The 23,906-nt window shown below is 39.3% G+C and overlaps 1 protein-coding gene across 3 annotated transcripts in view; it reads left to right on the forward strand.

The window, feature by feature from the left end:
• The window catches only part of SYNE1 (spectrin repeat containing nuclear envelope protein 1), a 462,280-nt gene that overhangs the window by 310,148 nt on the left and 128,226 nt on the right, over positions 1 to 23,906 (forward strand). Inside the window, exons 95-102 of one of the 3 annotated variants that reach the window (XM_027083161.1) lie at positions 1,231 to 1,404; positions 4,000 to 4,191; positions 12,556 to 12,690; positions 13,640 to 13,749; positions 18,696 to 18,852; positions 21,674 to 21,805; positions 22,007 to 22,162; positions 22,742 to 22,951. In XM_027083161.1, coding sequence (XP_026938962.1) covers positions 1,231 to 1,404; positions 4,000 to 4,191; positions 12,556 to 12,690; positions 13,640 to 13,749; positions 18,696 to 18,852; positions 21,674 to 21,805; positions 22,007 to 22,162; positions 22,742 to 22,951 — 1,266 coding nt within the window. Of the gene's footprint in view, positions 1 to 1,230; positions 1,405 to 3,999; positions 4,192 to 12,555; positions 12,691 to 13,639; positions 13,750 to 18,695; positions 18,853 to 21,673; positions 21,806 to 22,006; positions 22,163 to 22,741; positions 22,952 to 23,906 lie in introns of those variants that run through there. The other 2 variants (XM_027083173.1, XM_027083179.1) reach the window with 2 other exon arrangements.

Raw genomic sequence — 23,906 nt, forward strand, 5'->3', positions numbered from 1 at the left:
TTCTAGTTTTACCTGTTATAAAATTAGTCAGACTAGGTATTCATATATTTTCTGGTTTTGGAGAAATTTTAAATCAACGTGTCTGCTCTATTTAATCTCTCCTTTAAACAATTTAATAAAAATTTTAATTAAAAACAATAATAGATTACTAATAAAATAATTTTAAAGTAAAGTACTTAGAGTATCTTAAGGATTAACTTCTTGATTCATCAATACTGTCCCCAGTCACTCTACGAAACCGTCATGGAATTCTGAAATAAAGTGATTGGCCTGGATTTTTTTAAAAATATGAATTATTTGCCATCATTAAAACATCCTCAGAGATCTAACCAAAATTTTTGACTTTTTGCCTTTGCTCAAGAAACTAATAACACTGGACCACCCTTTTCTGTAGGGGATCAATTACCTGAAACTACATGGTGCTGCCCTTTTAGGTGGACCAGATATGTTCTTCAGTTTTGCATAGACCCCACTACTCTACCGTTTCCCGGACATGGAAGTCAAGTTACCTACTGTCTTATGCCATTGCTTTGTTCTAATCCTTGACCAGTTTCTATCATTCATAGTATCTGCCTCGTCCTGTAGATGTTATTATTTAAGAACGTTTAACTCTAGGCACATGTTAGAATCATTGTAGGAGTTTTTAGGGACGTCCCTGGTGGCGCAGTGGTTAAGAATCCACCTGCCAATGCAGGGGACGCGGGTTCGAGCCCTGGTCCAGGAAGATCCCACATGCCACGGAGCAACTAAGCCCGTGTGCCACAACTACTGAGCCTGCGCTCTAGAGCCCGCGAACCACAACTAGTGAGCCCGCGTGCTACAACTACTGAAGCCTGCGTGCCTAGAGCCTGTGCTCCACAACAAAGAGAAGCCACCGCAATGAGAAGCCCGTGAGCCACAACGAAGAGTAGCCCCCGCTCGCTGCAACTAGAGAAAGCCCAGGCACAGCAACGTGGACCCAGTGCAGCCAAAAATATAAATTAATTAATTAATTTAGAAAAGAAGAATCATTGTAGGAGTTTTTATAAAATACTAATCTTGAGGCTCACCTTCCCAAATTCTCATTTACTAGTCTGTGATGTGGCCTAAACATGGGTTGTTTCATTTTTTTTTTAAGTTTCACAGGTGATTCTGATGTGCACTCAGGCCTGAGAACCGTTGCTGTACTGTGTTGAATCCTGATGATTTTACCTTCGAGTGATTTAGGTTCCATTCTGCTTAATTCATTAGGAGAAGTTCAATGATCAGCTGGAGGAACAGAGACAGGAGCAGGCCCTGCAGAGGTATCGCTGTGAAGCCGATGAGCTGGACCACTGGCTCTCGAGCACTAAGGCCACTCTGGATGTTGCTCTGGGGTCACCCAAGGAGCCCATGGACATGGAGGCCCAGCTGGTGGACTGCCAGGTACAAAAATGTTCTTGAGGGAATATGCCAACGTCACAAGGCACATTTTTTAACTACAGAAGACATAATGGTAACAAAGCTTGGTATGGTTGTATGAGTTTTCACAGCCCGTATACTTTATACATTTAGAGAGCAGAAAAACAATACCTTATTAAAGCTTAAATGAAATCCAGGCTTGGACTTCATCTTTTGAAAAATTTTACCAAGAGTATCTACTCTTTAGAACATTTTCAGCTTCCTGAAGGACCATTCTTAAAGACTATAGATGCCAAAACACTTACGGTATCTATTTGGGTGGCTAATGAGGAATGTAAGTACCCAACGAGAAGAATGAGTATCAGTGAATCGGACTGTGGATAAACACAACAGCTGTCTCTAGGTGGCCTGTTGCAATTTTGGTTCTAATTCAGAAATATTATGTGGAAAACTTGGCAAAATTGTCAGTTATAGGCAGACAGATTGAACACGGGAAGGTTGTCTTCTGGAGGAGAGAATTTCCTTCCTCGATGTGAGGTCTCTAGAAATTAAGGTAAGGGGTAATGGCATCAAGGTTTTTATTGTAAGGTTATTTTCTTGCCTCTTTATTATGGAAACTTTCAAGCACACATATAAGCATAGAGAATAGATGATAAACTCCCATGTACCAATCATAGAATTTCAAAGATTATCTGCATAGTAGACTTTACACATGGGTGAAGTACGTTTTAACTAACTAGCAAGTCTCTAGAAAACCCGGCCTAATCTGCAAGGTTAGATATCCATATGCACAACTTCATATTTCTCCCATTTGGAATCGGAGGAAATAGGCATAAGCCATTAATTACGAATGCCGCTTCTTTTCTTAATACTTCATATGTCATTCTGGTCATCCCTTTTATGATTTGAGATTTTTTTGTCATATTATTATAATTTGGATTTTTAAATTCTTTGGACAACTTATTTATGTGTATTCGAAGCATCTCTGCCTTGATGGTGGAGAGTAGAGAGCCATGTGCAAGTATTTTCTATTCTTTCTATCATCTTTTCTGAAGTTCCTTTTCTGAAGACACATGTATTTTTAGCATTCCCTTCTAGCACTCGAAATTACCCAGGCACTAGCGTTTCAAAATTATGTTTCATCATTACTCGCATCTCTCTCTTTTGGATGTCTCTATTTTTATAGTTATGCATAAAGTCCATGGTTGAGATAATATATTTCAGGACTTTTCCAAAGTATTGAAATGGTATTTTTTAAAACTCAAAGCATGTGGAATCACACAGGTACACAGCAGTTCCTCAGTCAATTGATTCAAGCCTAATTTAAGCCAGTTGTATAATTATAAGTGTGGCTATCACGTGGAATTAGGGCCCCATTATGACTCTTGGGGCCCTAGGTACTTTGCTTCCATGGGCCTCTTCCTCTGTAAAAATACTAAATATTATATTTGATTTTACAATTGCTTTGGTACAGAGACTAATATAACCTGGGGTGGTATCATTATATATTAATTGTTATTATCTTCATTTTTTTTTTCTGATTTTAAAAGAACCTAAAATTAAGACATTTTCTTGTGTCCCCAGAAGTGTTATGGGCTCTCGGCACTGTGTCAGCTGTGCCTAATGGAAGAGACAGTCCTGCACAGAATGATATTAGCTCCACAAACATAATCCTCAGGAAATCGTCCTTTAAGCCCCACTTCATGAAATATTTCACTTTCCCACTTAGTTCTAGGTTTTAGGATCATACTTTCAGTCCTAGAAGTTGATGGTAGTAATTCTGATTTTGTACAGGGAAATAAAATATCTTTTCTTATTAATGTCTAATTGAGTATAAATTAGAAAGTGCATTTCAAAGAGTTCAGAGTTAAGGAATATAAAAACAGAACAGTTTTTGTAGAAAATAATATGGTTATTTGTTTTGCTTGATGATTTTAGTTATTTTTCTTTTTTGGGTTTTGTTTTAAATCGTACTTTGGAAGAGGGGAGACTATTTTCACTTCTTTTCTGGATTTAGCTTCCATTTTAGAAGAAGAAAACCTTGCAGCACTAGAGAGTTGCCACAGAAAGTGAAAGTAAAATTCTTAGGAAAACTTTCAGAAATGTGAGGTTAAAAATATGTTATATAAAAGACAAAAATAATAAAAATCAAGTAAAAAAAGCATCAATCTGGGAAAAAAGTCAACCCAAAGGAAAATGTTTTGAAAGAGAGAGTCCTCTTTAAATTGACACAAAAAGGGCTCATCATGTGATGTCTTTACTATTATTAGTCACAAGCATAACAGTCTAACACTAAAATAGTAAAATAATCATAATAATGGGATAACACTAAGGAATGGTCTTTTCTACTTATCTGTTGGCTGTATAAAATGTGCTTTCCATATGTTTTTCATTATGTAATATCTAATCTTAAGAGAAAAATTAGGAAGCTCAAAGAAGTTTTAGAATCTACGTACCATTCTTGAAGGTTGTAAGAAAACTAGGTTAAAAAAAACAAAGAAACCTGGAGGCATGATCTTTTGGTGAAAGACTAGTAAAGTGTTGGGTTTCGCTGTGAGACACGGTCTTTGCAGAGACTGGCAGGGTTTGTGAATTTCAGCCTTATTTCTGTTGTTCCAGAACATGCTGGTGGAAATAGAACAGAAGGTGGTGGCCTTATCGGAGCTCTCAGTCCACAATGAAAACCTGCTGCTGGAGGGCAAGGCTCACACAAAGGACGAGGCGGAGCAGCTGTCGGTGAAGCTGAGGACCCTCAAGGAGAGCCTCCTGCAGCTGCAGAGAGCGCTGCACGACAAGCAGCTGCACATCCAGGTGAGGCTGCAGCCAGGACGCTGCATCTCCGCACGTGGCCGGTCTGGCCTCTGAGCACACGACACATAAAGGGGACAGCTGGGGAATGATACGTTCTTATGTACATACCTGCTTTGCACGGTCTGGCATAGGTTTTCAAATAGGTTTTGTAAGAATTATTTGAATGCAGACACCTGAAAATTGCAGCATAGGAAAAGAAAAGAAAATGAAAATAATTACCAAAATCTATCAAGTACATCATTTTAAAAAATATTTAAACATAAGTCATGGATGAAGATATCCTATGACACTCTTATATTTCTCCTTTATTTCTCCTATATTCTACTTTTCAGATAGACTCTTTATTTAGTGCCCACAACTTCAGACTTGTCGTATCTTCCAGGTGAATTGAACCTTTTTACTATCGTGTGATGACCTTAACGTTCCCTAATAGTGATTTTTGTTTTAGATGACTAGAGCTATTTTTGGGTAATATTTGCCTCATATGTCTTTTAATTTTCCTTTGATTTCACCCTCTCTGGGTCCTTATATTTTAAATTTGTTTCTTATAAAGAACATTTAGCTATATTTTGTTGGTTTTAAACATATGTGGTCAGAAAACCTCTGACTTCTGAAGGGCAGGTTTAGTCCACTTAAATGTATTGTGATTATTGATTATGTTTGAACTTTTATTCTTATTTTTTGTTTTCTGTTTTTGTCCTGTTCTTTCTATTCTTCTTTCTCCTTTTCAACCTTTGTTTATAAGTGGTTGAATGCTTTTCTTTGTTTTTTTCCTCTACTTTTTAATCATGCATACCTAATAAATTCTAAGTTAATACCTTAATCTGCTTCCAGCTCTATACAAGAAACTTAGAACACATTCACTCAGATTTCTTCCCATGCACCTTGCATACTATTATTGTCTAATATTTTGATTTTGTTCTTTTTTAATCTATACCAATTAGAATTATTATTATCTTACACAAAAATTAAACAACTGTGCGGGTATTCTCTGGTGGTCCAGTAGTTAGGACTCTATGCTTTCATTGCTGAGTGCCTGGGTTCAACCCCTGGTCAGGAAACTAAGATCTTGTGAGCCGTGCAGTCCAGCCAAAATTAAAAAAAAAAAAAAAAATTAAGCAAAAGTCTATTGAGAAACTACTATGTGCCGGCCACTATTCTATGTGATAGAGTGAAAGAGCATGGGCAACATCTGTTTGTATCTGTATATCTATATATTCCATCTTCAAGGGATTATGTTTGGGAGAGACAGATAGTAATATAAAATTAAGGTGCATTATTATATGCTAAGTTAGAAGATGATAAGAGCTATAGGTGAAATACCCATAAGGCAGGTAGATAAAGGCAAGGCTGGGCAGATTTGCAGTTCTAAACAGGGTGGCCAAGGAAGCCTTCCTCAGGTTACGTTTGAAGGAGTGAGCCATGTGGACATGGAAGGATAGAGTTCCAGGCTCAGGGGGAGGCAAGGGCAAAGGCTCCCAGGTGGGCTCCTACCTGGTCTGTTCAGTAAGCCCAACGGCTGGAGTGGAGTGAGCAAGGCGAGAGAGGTCAGACAGGTAACGGGCCCAGGGTGCAGAGGACCTTGTAGGCATCGTATGGGCTTTGGCTTTTTATGCTGGGGGAATTGAGAAGCCATTGGAGTGTTGGGGGACAAAGGAGTGACAAGATCAAACTATAACTGCTGTAGGGGATCAGGGTGGAAGCTGAGAGACCAGTTAGGAGGTTAGAAGTGATGAGGACTTATTAGACTGTGGATAATTGGGAAAGTGAAAACTCTGAGGAACAGAATTGGGGGAAGGAGGGCTAGTTAGGTCAATGGTTTCCTTAGGGATAGGTTAGGTTTGAGATGCGTACTCAACGTTAAGCAGTGGTTGGAATTCAAGAGACAGACCTAGACCGAATCATCAGCCTCTAGATGGTCCTCAAAGGCTTGAGACTCCATGAGTTCACCAAGGGTGTGAGGAGAGATAAAGAGCACCAAGTGCTGGGATGCTCCAGTGTGAAAAGTTTGGAAAATGTGGAGGAGCCCACCAAAAAGAGTAAAAAGGAAACACCAGTGAGGTGGGAAGAAAAGTGAGATTTGGGTTCCTGGAAGACACTTGAGGATAAGTGAGTTAAAATGAGGACTGAGAACTGACCACTGGATTTAGCAACGTGCAGGTCTTCTGTGACCCCAACCACAGCTTTTCAGTGAAATAGTAGAGGCAAAAAACCCTCTGAAATGAAAATGAGAATGGAGAAGGGAGTTGGAGAGGAAGCGTGCAGGAAACTCAGGAGTTTCACTATAAAGAGGAACAGAGGAATGGAATAAACTATAAGAAGTAAGTTAGGAGAAATTTGTTCCATTTTAAGATCAAAGAATAATGACATGTTTACAGGGAGATGGAAACAACTCAGTAGAGGAAAAATGGACGAGAAAGAAGTGAGATTGCCGCAACAGTCTTCTTGTTAGAAGGGAGAAGATGGGATCAAAGGGGAGGGAGTGGTCTTGGAACCAGTATCAGGAGGGAGGGAAACATCTGTATTTGAGTACAGATGCTGGCAGGGGATATGGCACAAATATTATAGTGGGAGCTTAATGAACATTCACTGCGATTGCTTCTGCTTTCTCAGTGTAATAAATTTTTTTGGACTAAACTACGTATTTTCAGTTCTTTGCTAATCATGTGATTACATGATCTGGAACATCAAGCCTAGTCAACAGAAAACTGTTAGAAGCAATGGAAGAATTTAGTAAGAAGACTGGCTTATTAAAAAGATGAAATAGAGAATCCATAACTTTCCTGTATAAATAAAAAGTTAGCGAAATAATATACAATAATTTTCCATTTATAACATGAACAAAATATAAAGTATTTGAAATCTCGACATTTTAAAACCCGAGTGATACCAAAAATACCTGAAAAAATAGAGAGAAACTTTATTTTTAGATAGGAATACAGTATCTTAAACATGTCAAATTTTCCTCTGCTAAAACATAAATTTAAGTTATTCACAACTAAAATACTAACTGTATATATTTGAAATGTGACAAAATGATACCAGGTTTACCTGGAATAAAATAAACCTGAAAAAAACTGTAAAATTCTGACAGTAAAGAGTTATGAGGGGTTAAATATTCTTATATATTAAAATACAATATTACAATAATTAGTATTGGCACAATAAATGGATGAACAAAAAATTAGAATAAATATTCCCAAAAGAGATCCCAGTATACAAGGGCATTAGATAAATGTTTAAGGTGGCATTTCAAGTCACTGTTTAAAATACGATTCACTGTGTAAATAATAATAAAGTAATAGGGGACTTCCCTGGTGGCGCAGTGTTTAAGAAACCACCTGCTAATGCAGAGGACACGGGTTCAAGCCCTGGCCTGGGAAGATCCCACATGCCGCAGAGCAATTAAGCCCGTGCGCTGCAACTAATGAAGCCCGTGTACCTAGAGCCGGTGCTCCGCAACAAGAGAAGCCACTGCAGTGAGAAGCCCGCACACCGCAACGAAGAGTAGCCCCTGCTTGCCACAACTAGAGAAAGCCCGCATGCAGCAACGAAGACCCAACACAGCCAAAAATAAATAAATTAAATTATAATGAATAAATAAAGTAATAGGCAAGCCACTTGAAATATGATAAACTAGATTCCCTATCCCACTCTTTACAGAAAAAAGTGCATCACAGGTGGATCAAAGATTTAATGTAAAAACTAAATCTAAAACGTTCTGGATGTATGGGTATTTAAAAAAAAAATCTTGGGATCGGAAGGACCTTTGCCAGTGTTCCCCAAACCCAGAATTTTAGTTTCTTTAAAATTACTACATAGAAGTGAGAAAGTTCTGTATGACCAAGAAAATATTAACCAAATTAAATGACATGGACAAATACGGAAGAAACTATGCAATTCACATGACCAGGAATTAATTCCCTTAATTTCCAGAAATCTTATTGTAAATCAATAAAAAAATAAGAAAAGGTCACCTAATAGAAATATAGACAAAAAATACGAAGAGGTGATTCAAAGGAAAAGAAATACAAATGGCCAATGAACGTATGAAAAAATACTTGAACTCACTATTAGATAAATAAATGCCAATAAAGACAAAATGCAACTTTTCACGTTAAATTCACATACTTTAAAATGCATACACAGTCTGACTTTATGAATTAAAGCAAAAAGTAAAATGTTAAAAGTATTAAAGTTGAACAAAACTAGAAGGATTTTCTAGCTGGGAGAGTATACCACAGTTCACTTAGTTTTATAAAAGTTATTGTCAATCTCACGCGTAATGCTTTTTTTTTCCCCTCATTTTTCCCCCATTGTTGGTGTGTGAATGAACTTCAAGAAACCAAAACAAAGGGAAGGACTTCAAGGTTTCACGTCTGGGATAGTTATCATTTATCAGTCTCCAGTTGTGCCCTATGCCTAGAGGCAGGTAGGAAGGGAAGGGCCAGCCTAATACACAGGCACATCTAGAGGTTAAAGAGAGGAAGGGTGCTGGCACAGTCGCAAGGCCTCAGGGCCTGGGAAGGGAATATAAATGAGTGAAGCTGACCCAGTCAGGACCTTGGCAAGCTGGTCGCCTGTCAAAGAAGCAGTTGTTACTCAGCTCCAGAATTCACAGGCAGCATTGCTAGATCTTCCAGAGAAAGCATATTTATATCTAAAATTTTCCAGTTTTAAAACGTTGACATTTTATTCTAAAATTTTAAAATAATTTGTGTGCCAAACAAACCTATCCAGAAGCCAGGCCTGGTTCTCGAGCCGTCGCTTTAGAACTGCTGCTCTGACGTCTCCCCCGCCTGGCGCCGCCAGTTACTGAGTAGGTGACTCTGGGGCAAGATTCTTGAACTTCCCAAAATTTATCTCACTGATGTTTTCTGATCTGTAAAATAGGGATGATAGTAGTGTTTAACTTTTTAAAAAAATCCTGAGGATTTTCATGCAAGTAGCGCTTACAGGAAGTGCTCCAGTCTCAGTATAATAATAACAGCAACTGTTTGCAGACCGCATTCTTTGGGAGGAAAAACTCCTGACATGCTCCGAGGCCTGGTCTGAGACTGGTAGGCCTGGTGCCCACACCCAGCAGATCCTGGCCGCAGGGATTCTTCACATTGACTAAAGTTCTGACCCTGCCCGCAAGTGTAAGCTTCCCTGGGGATACTGCTGTGTGAAGTGTAAATACAGAAAAATGTGGCACTGTTTGCACTGAAATTGGTCGTTGTTTGTTTTAAAGTATCTATAAATACCATCATCTTTTCGTCTCATGAGTTCCCAGGATATAAAATATTGATTTTCTAAATACAATCGGAGCTGTTGAGATTATTTTTCCAACTGCAGGAATAGAGTCCAGTTTACATTATTATTGCCAGGAAAAGGACTATTTACCCCGGTGTACGGAGTTGATCTAAAATTAACTAATGTTAACTGGGGGGAAAAAAAACTTCCATTGAGTGTGGACGTCAGTGAAGTTGGGTTTGCATAATTCAGGAGAGCTGGAATACCTTCCTAAATCATGTGTGACCATACGCACATAATTCCTCAGTGCTAGTTATCTGTAAAATGGTCACATGTCTTATGGCCATTCTTTTTAACTAATTGGACTTCTAGGCATATCAGTGAATAATCCAGTTAGTTCTCCCCACCCCACCCCAAAATGGTTTCCTTCTCTCTATGACACAGGCATATAATAACATCTCTCGAGTTACATGATGTCTTTCTTTGTAATAAGTTTAAATCATTTTCACACATTATCATTCATCTAAGGAGCAGAGTTCACCCTATATAAATAATGAAATGCTTTATAAACAAGTGTTTTATTTAATGTTAAGCATTCTCCAATCCTTGCTAATGTTCCAAGGAATGTTCCTGGCAAAAATGGTTACTCTTCTAGTATTTCCAAAATAAACAGCTCACATAGCCCCACCGAGGCGGGATCCCTCTGGGTCCCACCTGGGTGGGGCTATGTAATCCACCTTATTTCCTATTCCCTAGATAGGTCAGAAAACTGTTATCAGACCTCAGATACTGTAATTACCATTATTTTATTCCTTCTGTCAATGCCTTCGTATCCCAAGGGGAAAGGAAAAGGAATTTGAACCGATTCTTAATCATTTTTTGCTTCCTGTGGTCCAAGACTGATGTTTCAAAATGATGAAATCAGCCAGAGAAAAACTGGCTAACTGAAAAACCAAACCTCACCACAGAGAAAATGCATACTAGCATCTGTTTTTGATGCTGCATAATTTCCTTTTTTCTAAAGCTGTGGATTCAATTAATCAAATATGAGTCCCCTTCTTAGATTTTGTCTTAGAATCTGAAATGTGTCCGTGCGTGTAAAAGTGGTTAGGTTGTCCTTAAGACCTAAGATTTCAACTGCTGTTTTTCCAAGTACAATTGGCATTTTTCCCCAGTGTGAGGAATTTGAAATCAGAGCTCTCAGTCAGACTATAGTTACCTGCAGAGAAGGGTGAGCTGGGGCCCTGAGGAGTTGCCACGGGAGCCTTCAGGCTGGGCTCTGAAAACAAACCTTTACCGAAGGGCAAAGCAGAGAGGAAGTGGCTGGAGCCCACAAAAGAGAGTTCGCAGGTCAGGACCATGGCCACTGTTTTGTCACTGGGGCTTTGACTAGGGACAGCTTTCAACCTGTTACACTGACTTCTTTGGGGTCATTCTCTACAGGTCCGTTTTGACCTGCTGTTTCCTCCTTGCCTGGAAAAGCCAGGATCTGGGTAGATGGAGCGTTCTCAGATGGGGGAGACTGCTTTATGCAGAAATGTGTGGCCTTCAGTCCTGGAGGAATGCCGGACCACCCCAAACCTCCCACCTTCAGGAAGATCACTGCTTCTCTGGAAGAGGCACTCCTGGGAGGGCGGGGAACGTTACTGACCTGGGTGTCACTAGTCACCTGAAGGTCCTGCGAAATGCAAATAACATGTTTTAGGCCAGTGGCACGCCAGTTGTTCTACCTAAACCACCTTCTTTTACTGGGGAGCTGGGTCATCTTAAAGGAAAGCAAGTACCTGTGAGCTAAGGTGGCTCAGAATCTGGAAAGGATGAAATATAAATAGTACCTATAGGTTTCACTGTTTGCTTCACTGCACTTCAAGCACGGATACAGATGTTGCCAGGTTGACAATCTGGAACATTTTACAGTTTAATTATGAGATTCTACTGGGTAAGACAGAGAGGGAACAGCCCCCATCTATTTCTCTGTAAGAGTTAGCATACAATTCTGAAAATAAGAGGAAGAGAGGGGTCTTTGTGGGCAGTCAGGCGGGCTGAGCTGGGGTGGCTGTACCCCATTCCGTGGTCAGAGTCGGCAGAGAGGAGCCAGAGGCTGGGGGAGCAGCATCTCCGCAGGACGACTCCTCTGTGGAAGCACCCTAAAGAATGTTCCCTTTCTTTGCGCCTGCCCCCGGCCCCTCCCCTTGCTCCAGCCATGCTTGCCCTGTCTCTGCTCTCTCTGAGATGCTAAGTTTCTTTCCCCTAAGGCCTTTGCTCCAGCGGTTCCCTAGGCCTGGAGGCCCCTCCCCCAATCTTTGCCAGCACTCCACACACATTGTCAGCTCTGCAGACGCCTTCCTCCCCAGCCTAAGAAACCCTTGCCCTTCACTTTCCATCCCATTATCTAGTTTCACATTCTTTGTAGCTCTTATCACCATCCCAGTGTATCTTGTTTGTTTATTGTCTGTCTCCCCAGCAGGGCCCTTGTCTGGCTTCTGGGCTGAATATCACCCAATGCCCAAAACAGTGCCTGACACACAGTGGGTACTGATCCGTATTTAGTACATGAGTCATACCAAAATGGTGTAATTTATCCTGTGACGTATAAATATATGGGAGTAGAAAGGCACTCATTCAGAACTAGTTCCATTCTGATACACCGTATTTTAGGGCCTGTTAAATTCCGTCAGGACAGTCTAGCAGGAAGAACGAACTCCTGCCCGGGTAATAAGTAATTACATTGGCTTTCTCCTTTAGCCATACTTTTTCAAAGCCAGAGTGGCAACAGATGGCAGCGGAGTCTAGTCCTGGTGGTGACAGTAAAGGAAATAAGATCTAGAGTTATATTCTCATGGAAAAAATTCCAGAATGGTATGTGGTGACCACATCAGTCAGCTAAAAATCCTAGCCTCTAGAGGACAGTTTTTTCCCCTCAGGTGTTTCTGAGTATAATCATCTCCCTCCTGCAAATGCCATAAATTCGGGGGGTTTTGTGTTACCTTTTTTTTTAATGTGGTCTCATGTCCACACGGAGCCACTTTGGTATCATTATTCAGACCACGCTAAAAAGGAGCTGTCAGTCTGTTTTGGTTAAGGTCTTCCAGTGGGTAGTATGACTCTTGATTTCTGCCTCGTTTAAAGCAGGGGACAGCCCAGGAGAAGGAGGAGAGCGATGCTGACCTGGCTGCCACTCAGAGCCCCGGCGTTCAGGAATGGCTGGCTCAAGCTCGGACCGCGTGGACCCAACAGCGACAGAGCAGCCTCCAGCAGCAAAAAGTAACGCACTTCCTGACCTTCCCACCTGCAGATAGACCAGACGAACACCTTGAGAGAAATGTTTTAGAAGGACAGGTTCCTTCTGTACTAAAGATAGAATGCCCCTTTATCTTCTCTTTGGACAGAAGCAGGACCTGGCTGTTTCCTTTCCATGTACTTACTTGTGACCACTGGAATGACTGGTCATTTTAAAGTCGGTTCTCAAAGAAGAGCTTGTGCTTACTTTTAAAACAGTGTAACTCAATTATAATCTGCCCTCTATTTCTAGTCTTGCCTCTATTATAAATAATAAAAACCTCAGAAAGACCTCTGAGAATTGGTAAATGTCTGAGTTACATGTTTTTAAAAGAAATGAAATTTGCCTTCAGCTCTCAAGTAGATACCATCACAAAATAGGATTGCAAGTTACTGCCAGGTGAAACAAACGAGCTTTGATGACTGAGAAGGATTGCTCATTGACATCTTCACTTTATGGAGAGGGCATATTAAAATATCTTATCAAAGAGTAGAGACATTTATTATAAATAATGAAAAAGTAAAACTGAGGCCATTGATGATCCAATTTATCAAGTGAGTGGGAAATTGAAGAGAGCTGTTGCTCCCAAGGATCTCTTTCAGTTAGAACAAGGCAGTATCGACTTTTGAAAAGTGAAAGTGCATTTTGTACCACTTGGGGGCACCATTGCCCAGCAAAAGTTTCTTTTCTCATTGATTTTTTTTTTTTTTTCCCAAGATTATTCAGAGAGTATCTTTTATCAAAGCCAAAGAAAGCTACAGAAGACTTGGAGACATGTCTGAACAGTTACCTAAACCACACCTTTTGTGTAATGTGCAAACTTAAAAACTTACTACCAAAGTTCTCTGAGAATTTTCTAGACATAGAGCTGTGATTGTAGACAATAATCATAAAGTAACAAAGATGTTTTTATTTGTCCTTTTCCTTGAGCAGGAGTTGGAACAGGAATTAGCAGAGCAGAAGAGCCTCCTCCAGTCAGTAGCCAGTCTTGGAGAGGAAATTCTAACCCAACACTCAGCTGCAGAGACTTCTGGTGGTGTTGGGTAGGTTTCTTTCATTCTTTTTTTTTTTAATTCACTAGTTTGTTTTATTTTTTTAGATTCCATGTTTAAGTGATATCATACAGTATTTGTCTTTCTCTGTCTGACTTATTTCACTAAGCATAATACCCTCCAAGTCTATCCATGTTGTTGCAAGTGGAAAACTTTTCATTCTTTTTTAATGGCTGAGTAATATTCCATTGTATATATGTACCACATCTTCTTTATCCATTCATCTGTTGATGGACACTTAGGTTGCTTCCATATCTTGGCTACTGTGAATAATGCTGCCATGAACATTGGGGTGCATGTATCTTTTCAGATTAGAGTTTTTATTTTCTTCAAATATATACCGAGGAGTGGAATTGCTGGAACTTATGACAGTTTTATTTTTAGTTTTTTGAGGAACCTCCATACTGTTTTCCGCAGTGACTGCACCAATTTACATTCCCACCAGCAGTGTACAACAGTTCCCTTTGCTTCACATCCTTGCCAACATTTGTTATTTGTGGTCTTTTTGATGATAGCCATTCTGACAGGTGTGAGGTGATACCTAATTGTGGTTTTGATTTACATTTCTCTGATGACAGCTTACTGTTCTCTTCTTGTCGCTGTTTTCTTAACATTTGAAGAAATGTAAACATCTCACTCAAAATTTTATTTTGAACATCTGCAAAAATTTAATCATTTTGTTTTCACTTTATGATGTTACATTTACTTGCATTTTTAACATTTTGTTGTGCAGCATGAGTATCGCGAGTAATTATAATGGCTAACTCGCTTACCCTCTTTCCACTACGCTTAGCATTTCTGTCTATAGAAGATGCTAAGTTCATTTTTAAAATCAAATAAGACATGCATTATAAAATTAGATTCATGATATTTCTAACTGAATAATTATATCTAACTGCAAAACATTTTCCCTACCAGAGCTAATCTTCCCCTAATATCATTCTGAAAAATAAATATATGTGCCTTCTAAGTATCTTGAGTTTTCTTGATGATCTGTTTCTACAGTTTCTGTACATAAAGTCATTGAGCTTTGAGTCCTGGTTTGGAGTAGAGACTGAAAGTCTTTTACACAGGAAAGTAAAGTGTTGAAGAAAAATTAAGGAAAGTGGAGAATGTTCAGGTTGAAGATTCTGGTTTAAAAGGTAGGAAGGAAAATAAACTGAAGAAGAGTGGAAGTGTCCCTGTATTTTGAGGCAGGTCTGGGTTTTATTTCAGTTCTGTATTTGTCACCATGGAAAAGTAACTCAACTCTGAGACTTTGTTTGCTTATCAATAGAATTAGAGTAATAATTGACTACCATCATCACAGAAGGGCTGTGCTGTGAACATTGTGAATGTCAACTGAAAGGATATATAGGAGAAGTATCTTTAAAATCTAAAACATTAAAAAAAAAACTTTCAGCGAAACCTCTGTGTTCGTGCAATGCCGACGGTTGAAATTTAGCGGCATCCTTTGACAACCATCATGTGTCAAAGAGCTTTAACTCCATGGCCTCCAGTGTTTTCATTTCTGAACATTTGTTTGGAGGAAATACATGGTATAAAGATGACTTTTGAAATATTATTTATAATACCAAATAATTTAAAAAGGCAGAAATGCCTATTAAAAAAAAAAGGCCTAAGAAAAATTTTATGCCTATATAATCTTAACAAAAAATTATGTAACAATATCAGAAAATGTATATGTGGTCCTAAGTAAAAAAATGTGATATAAAATTGAATGTATAGTACATGTATGAGTAAGAACCAGAGTAGATGTGGATGATCAAAGGTAACTTTGGCGAGGGTAGATGTGGAGATTTTTCTTTCCTTTTTTTTTTAAGGTTATTCAGTTTGACATAAAGTTGCTGACATATGACATGCGTGTTGACTATATATGTATATACATATAAGAAATAGGAAGATATTCAAGGAAAGAAAAACAAAAAGCAGTAAAAATATTGATACAACTAATAAATATCAATTTAAAAGAATAGGAATGAATACATAAAATAGGAATGAATAACATCTACGGTCAGGAATTCCATTAAAATAACCCTAATACTGTACACATTGTGTTAAAATATAATGGGGTTTTAAAAGTCTCTGTTGTCCTCAGGCTTAAAAATGCTGATAAGGCCATAAACATGTGTCTGTATAAATCTAAAACGAGGAACGCTGTTTCGACTCTGAGTAGAGACTTGCCTTCACTTTGCATTTTCTTTTCTGTTCCCAGTTCTTCTAAGATGTTTCTTCATCCCTCATAGTTTTCTGAATATTTTTGCCAAACTCTGTTTTTACGAAGAACACATCCACACATTGCCTCCTCATTGTATGTAGAGTCACGAGAAGCAGCGGTAGGAATATTCTGCAACTTTCTTGCCATGATTTTCTTTTCTTTCCTTGGCCTTTAGCTTTGGAAAGGAGCCAAATGAAAGACAAACAGCTATAAATTGTGCGTTCAAATATAAAAATATTTTAAAGAGAAATTTGCAGTGCAGTACTGGCTTTCTGTAGAACATTTACTCCAAATACTTACACATTCTTTAATTTTTATACAAAATCTTTAGAAAAATCTCCTTTAAATCTAGTTGATGACAGAGCAGCCGTGCCTTTTGGTAAATACACCGAGCAAACAAACAACCATCAACTAAACGCTATCCAGAAGTCAAAAGAAAAATATATGTATATATTTTTAAAAGAACAGAATAACGTTGCTAGGGAAAAACTTTATATAGTCAGCCTTCAACATATTAGCTGATTTTCTAAGACTATCAAGTGTGAATTGGTTTATGTCAGAAAATCCCTGTGGGATGGGCATGGTTTGCTTCATGGCTACAAATTTAATAAATAAGGAATAAGTACTATGTGACGTGGAGGAGTCCTTGATGGAGGAGTCCTTCCAAGATCACTAAGGAAACTCAACTGGAAATTAATTGATATAAATATCAAAGGAAAAGAAGAATATTTTCTATGGGAAACGAAAGGCTGTGTTCTTATTTAATTTGCTGGTGGCATTATATATGTGTCAATGCTTAAACATAAGAATATATACATATTAAATATCCCCGGGAGTTGTTTTTTTTTTTTTCCTTTTTTGGCCACACGGCTTGCGGGATCTTAGTTCCCTGACCAGGGATTGCACCCAAGCCCTTTGCACTGAAAGCGGAGTCCTAACCACTGGACCGCCAAGGAATTCCCAGATATCCCCAGGTTTTATACTAAATTGTTATGCAAATATAAATGAATTAAGAGTGACGCACTGCAGTCCACCACCCTAAAAAACAGCACAATAAAGAAATTTAATTTCAGAAGAATTTTAAAACTTGTTTTTTATTTAAAATGCTTTTTAAAAAGCAGAAAAATCCTTAGGGAATTCCTTGGCAGTCCAGTGGTTAGGACTCTGTACTCTCACTGCCGAGGGCCCAGGTTTTATCCCTGGTCAGGGAACTAAGATCCCACAAGCCGTGGGATGAGGCCAAAGGAAAAAAAAAAAAAAAGGCAGAAAAATCCAGAGACTAATATAGCAAAATTAGAGGTATCAATTTTATTTTGATATTTTTTCACTCAGCATTACTTTTTTAGATCAATCCATGTTGATACATATAGATCTAGTTTTTTCATTTTAACTGCTTAACAGTATTTTAACTTGTAACTATAACAACTTACCCATTTTCTTATTGATGGGCCTTTATATTGTTGCCATTTTTTTTTGTTTGTTTTTTGCTATTACTAGCATTGTTGAACTTAACCTCTTAACATGTCTTTAAGTGTGCAGGTAAGAAAGATTCTGTTATCCTAGAAGTAGAAGTGCTGCATCATAGCCTTATAGATAATTTTTTAAGGTTTACTTCAACAGACCTACCTAAAGAAACTATTGTATTCAATGCTTATTCTGAAAAGAATTGGCTTTGGGGTAGTGTATAGTATTATTCTGCCAATGAACTGGTTATTTTTTTTCTTCACTTGAGCAAAAGTTTCCATCAAAGTAATAGTAATGGCTATCTAGTATGGCTTTCGGCTGGTTCTAGTTAGGACTTCAAAACCCCTGACAAACTAGGACCTATTGGAACTTGGGTCCCCCAGGTTCTTATCATTGCCATTACCATTATCATTAGGCCGCATTGACTGAGTGGCTGTTTTTGACCAGATAGGGTCATAGGCATTATGCATATCTTCTCTAAATTTAATTCTCATACTTCTGCAAGATAGGTACTATCTTCATTTTAAAGATGAGAAGATTGGACTCCCCTGGCGATCCAGTGGTTAAGACTCCACGCTTCCAATGCAGGGGGCCGGGGTTCGATCCCTGGTCGGTGAACTAAGATCCCACGTGCCGCACGGCACAGCCAAAAGGATAAAAAAAAATAAAGATGAGGAAATTGAGGCTCTGAGAAGTGAAGTGACTTACTCAAAGTCACAAATCTCATGTGCTGGAACAGGGAACCCAGATCTGTCTCACCCCCAGAGCCATAGTCTCAGATGCTACCTTATGCCTCTCTTTAAGGATGATCCTTCCACATTCTGTACTCCTATTGCATGTCCTGAAACCTGTTCTGTAGTATTTTCCTTGGACTCAGGGTGAAAACTCTCAATAGACTAGGCAGCATTTTTAGGGCTTTTGAATCAGTTTGTGGGCTATTTGTCAAAGGATACAAGTCTTATCGTCTGCTTTCTGGTCCTAAAAGTTACAGTTATTTTTATCTTTAATGCTGAGCTGTTTTCAGTGTATTTTTTTAATTATTATGCTTATGGTTCAATTATATGAGTAAGAATATACTTGCTTTACTATTAGTCTCAAGTTTTCTATTTTAATTTATATTTTTAAAGTATAAGCTAATGACTGAAATAATCTGGTTGCAATTTTAGAAGCCAGATCTAGTACACATAATAAATTACCTAGAACTTATTGCCTTTTTACACACATTGTAAACTTAGATTATTTATTCTTCTAATAGCGAAAAACCTGATGTGTTATCCCAGGAGTTGGGGATGGAAGGGCAGAAATCACCTGCTGAAGACCAGATGAGAATGAAATGGGAAAGCCTCCATCAGGAATTTAGCACCAAGCAGAAACTGCTTCAGAATGTTCTGCAACACGAACAAGAGCAAGTGGTATCGAACGTTTTGCTTTTACATATTAACTGATATAAAAGATGTACAGCTTATGCTATGGGAGTGAATATAACTGTGCAACAACCTATATTTCATTATCAATTCCAAAAAAGACATAAAAAAATTACTCCTCCTACACTCCTCTTAACAAGCCTGTTTCACATATCCCTTTATAATGATATGTGGAAGTTTATTTGACTTCTAGATACTGTTTTCCTCAGAGAAGATTAATATCTGATGACTCGTTAGCGTAAACCATTAAATTTCAAATGGACCCACCCTTTTTTCCCACAACTTTGAAAATTAAGGATGCAAAAAAAAAAAAAAGCTACAAATTTGTCAGTAAGTTATCAAGTTATCTTATTGTCTTTTGCTACTTCCAGTATTTAATCATTTCCGAAGATCTTACTGGGAAACACACTGGGACCTCAGTGGAGCTAAAGGGACGGGAATTCAGGGGTCAGTTACAGTGGTCACTGGCCCATCTGTAGGCTGGTTCCCAGGATGGGTGGGTACTCGTGATGTTGGACTTGGTTCCAACAAGCAAGCCAAATCCAGTGGAATTAAATATAGCAACCGAAGGTTCCAGATAGATAATAGCTATGAGTTCACCCTAAGCAGAAGCCTGAGAACAACAGAGAGTCAGAGGGATTGACCCCTTAAGAGCTAGTCAGGGAAGCCTGTGATGCTCACCACAGCTGTGGCCCAGCAGGATGCTGGAGACAGAAGCCTAGCCCAGGTCCTGGGTCAGCCCTGCTCTGGCCGTCCCACCACGGAGGTATCATCAGAGCAAGTTCTAAAACCTTCACTGTGGATCTGGGGAAGCTGCTGTTTTCACTGCTCTGCTCCGGACTAGCTTAGGAGCTGGGAGAGGCTGACCCCGGAAGAGAAAGGGTATCAATAATTACAGAGGAGGGAAAGGCAGGAGCTGACAAAGCGGGCACTGTAGGGCAGGTACACCTTGCCAGGATCACCTGAAAGGGAGATGTCTAAAGGTGCCCCATCTGCTGAGAGCCGTGCGTAAGTCGTACAGAGCCATTCACCTCTGTCTCCGTTTACAGCCTCTTGTGGCATTCACACCTTCTCACTCCCTGGCCAGGGCCTTCTTTGCCTCTGTCCACAGGACCATCACCAGCTCTGGCCCTGGAGAATAGAAAGCCCTCCCTTTCCAGAGGTAGTTGTCTCGAAATCATACTCCACCCTGGCACACAGGGCCCTTATACCTTTTGCATGGACCTCCTACCTGTGTTTGAATGAATCCTTCTTCCCACCCCTGAGCAAACATTCCTCAGACTCAGGGCTTGAGTTCTTGATTGCCGACGTAGATCTCCTGGGCTTCAGAACAGCACTGTTCATGTGATAGGATTTCCCCGTTCCTTTGTCTGTAAGTGGTATTTACAGTCCTAAATGGTGGACTGCAGCCTTTTCTGACTCTCCTAAGTCAGTCACGTTCCATGCTTACTTAATATTCTTCACTTGTGAAATGCCCGAGCCCTGATTCTGCCTCTTGGCCATTCAGCTTGAATACTTGCATGGGTCGCCCATCCAGCACTGCTGACCTGGACGTCTCCACCATACCTGCTCTCATCTGGGAGAGCTGCTTTTTCTCTCAGTGCCCTGTCAGCACTTTCTTCTCTTTGGTGTGAAGAGGTGAGAGAAAAGTACAGGAAGAAGTAGTCCGGCTGTGAGTTTCCAGAAAGAAAGGGAATGATCTATTAGGAACATATTTTGTGTTCTAGGTGTTAACATAACAATGCTGTGGTGAGGTTGACATTACCTCTCTTCGTAGATCAGTCAGCTAAGGCTTGGAGAGATTAGATAATTTCTCAGGGTCTTGTGAGAGGCTGAACTGGGATGGAGATGCAGGTCTGTTTAACTCCGAAGTCCCTCATTTTTCATGTTACCTTACTGACAATTTTGTACACTTGGATGATATACTTAACTAATCTCAAGTGTAAAAACAGGCCCTTTTTTTTTTTTTTTTGCCTCAAGTTCATTAGGTCAAAAGGCATCAGTCTTTCAGAGCAATGTTTCTTTGTTCACTTCCACTGTATTTAGCATCTCTGCAGAACACCTGGCCTCGGGATGAGACATGGCTTCTGCTCCTAGGAACCTGTAACCCAACTAAGGAAATGCTTGATACATTTCTGAAAAATTAAGCAGCTGGGGAGGCTCCATTAGCAGGAATTAAAAAGGAAACAAAAGTAAAAAAAAAAAAAAATGTGGAAAGTGGCTAGAAGAGGTGTGGAATTTAAGACAGTGGATTATAAAGAGATGCTGGGTGGTGAGCGTCCAGCCACAGTGGGGAATGAGCCCGGCATGTGTAGAGGATAATGAATTAATCAGCCTGAAAAGTAAGGGCAAGATGAGGTGTTCTAAAAAATTACAGGACACTGAGTTTGAGCAGAAACATCATTAAAACATTTGAGTGCGAGGCCATATCATTGTCCTTACTGGGGAGACATTGTGTTTGCCTAAAAGAGTTTAGGGGGGAAGTAAAGGAATCATGAAAGCAAAGGGATCAGTCTAGTTCTGGTATTTCGGCTGAATTAAGTTGAGAGGAAGGCTATGATGAGAATTCAGGCATTTTTCCCCACTATTTTCTTTTCTCTCTTTTTTTCTCGGTCCATCAGGGAAACATTGCCATTGCTGGATCTGGTCATCATGTTTAGTGGACATGGTGTGTTGTAAGGTGGTTTTTCTCCAGCAGAGGTTTCCATAAACACAGTTTTTCCAGCATCCGCTTCAGTGTTCATTTCTAAATGAGAACACCTGGATAGAGTACAACCGGTCCTAACTAAGCTCTCCTGTCTGCCTACAGCTTTACAGCAGGCCAAATCGGCTCCTGTCTGGCATGCCACTGTACAAAGGGGACGGACAGGCCCAGGATAAATCCGCGGTGACGTCTTTGCTGGATGGATTGAACCAGGCCTTCGAGGAGGTTTCAGCCCAGGTAGGGTGGTGCGCTTGGTCTCCTTGTGGATCTGGGATCCCAGGGGGTTGCTCCACCCCTGGGCGTGAGCTGTTGAGACCCAGTGCTAGTGATTAGCCCCAGAAAGGCAGAGCCACTGGACCCCAGCATCTCATCCTGGTATTTTTCTTTGATTCCTCAAAACACTGTAATTAATCCTTTGTTCCTTCCTTTTTTCCTCAGGGTGGAGGGACAAAGAGGCAGAACACTGACTTGGAACAGAAGCTATACGACGGGGTCTCGGCTACCTCTACGTGGCTGGATGATGTAGAGGATCGTTTATTTGCTGCCACAGCACTTCTACCAGCAGAGGCGGAAACTTGCCTCTTTAACCAAGAGGTAAGCTTGGCAGCCCGTGTCTGTGGGTGTATGACATTACGCGGTACTTGAAATGCTGACATCGGATAATTAATGTTACGTGTAAAGAAGGTCAAGCATAAAACAGTTCTACTAAGGGACAAATGAGGTGTATTTCCAAGCAGCATAATGCAGAAAAGAATTGCCTAAAAAAAAGCTGTCAAAGATATTTATGTTTTGTAGTTTTATTCTTTGTCTTGTGTATGTGGGAGGTGGAAGAAACTGAGGACTCCGTGGGAACCCTGCTGTATATGGCAAAGCTCCCCCATGTGAAACACAGACTAAAAATAAGAATTATGAATTTCTAAATGGCACTTTAGAAAACTCATCTTTTCACCAAATATTATATATTAGTATTAGCAAATGATGTGAATTTTCTGAGGAAAATAACAGTAACTTGCCTAATATTTACAGAAGTGTATGAAGTGGTCCAACTTGCCTTAGATGTAATTATCACTGAGCAGTATGAGAGATATAGTGGACTTCCTATGAGGAAATGACTCGATTTGTATGTAAATTCATGGATCTAAACATTGAAATGCACTTTCTTATCAACCCCAGACTCTTGCCAAAGATATTAAGGAAATGTCTGAAGAAATGGATAAGAACAAGAACTTGTTTTCCCAAGCCTTTCCAGAGAATGGTGATAACCGAGATGTTATTGAAGACACTTTGGGTTGTCTTTTGGGCAGATTGTCTTTGCTAGACTCAGTAGTAAATCAACGATGTCATCAGATGAAGGAAAGACTTCAGCAAATACTAAATTTCCAGGTAAGACATTATCAAGAGATGTTTCACCATTTTCCAGCTACCTTCAACAATAAACAGGATCTTATCGAGGTATGATATAGACCTACCTATATACCTATCAAGGTATATAGATATAGACCTACCTTTTATATAGATATAGACCTACCTTTTATATAGATATAGACCTACTTTTTATATAGATATAGACCTACTTTTTTTTCAAAGGTACAAAGGGCAAGAACATTACAGAAAAACAAGGGGGTTGAACTCAAGGAATAGAAAACAAAGTTTGATGCTCCTAGAAGTGGAAGATTGAGAAAATCAGCCAACCAAACTTAGGGCTGAATAGAACTTTAAATTCAACCAGTGAAGCTCATATATATGGCATATTATAATGATAATTTCCAGTTGATAAAACTGGAGTTTAAAACATAAGACCAAAGCAACATGCAGGAAGTAATAAAAAGCATCCTTTGGGAAGACTTACATTCTAATTGAATTTTATTTGTAGCGAACACAGAAGATTTATAAAATAGATTCATGTAATACATGTAATTAGGGCCAAGGGGTTGATGTAAAATTTTGATTTCCAAAAAAATACTGTAAAGTGTCAAATAAACATACCACTAGCCAGTGTGGAATTTTCTAGATATTCATCTAGAGGGACAAATTATCATTGCCTTCCAGTAGTTTACATTCTTAAAACTATAAACTAAAATTATCACAGACATTTGTGTATCATTTCTCTACTCACAAGAAATCTTCACATGTATTATTGACATGATAATAATATTATGATTTTTATCACCTACTGCTGTATAACCTTAGCTGCTTCTCTGACCTAAGTATCCTCAACTATTAAACCATGCCCAAGGTAACTACCTTTTAGGGCTTTGTGAGGACAAAATGAGTTAAAATGTAAAATACTTTAAGTATTGTGTCAACTCCCGCTGAAGAGAATGTGATAAGTCAGGCT

Source organism: Aethalodelphis obliquidens, unplaced genomic scaffold (assembly GCF_003676395.1).
Source record: "Aethalodelphis obliquidens isolate GAN/ISIS:26980383/991018 unplaced genomic scaffold, ASM367639v1 scaffold3, whole genome shotgun sequence".
In the NCBI taxonomy this organism is placed as follows: domain Eukaryota; kingdom Metazoa; phylum Chordata; class Mammalia; order Artiodactyla; family Delphinidae; genus Aethalodelphis; species Aethalodelphis obliquidens.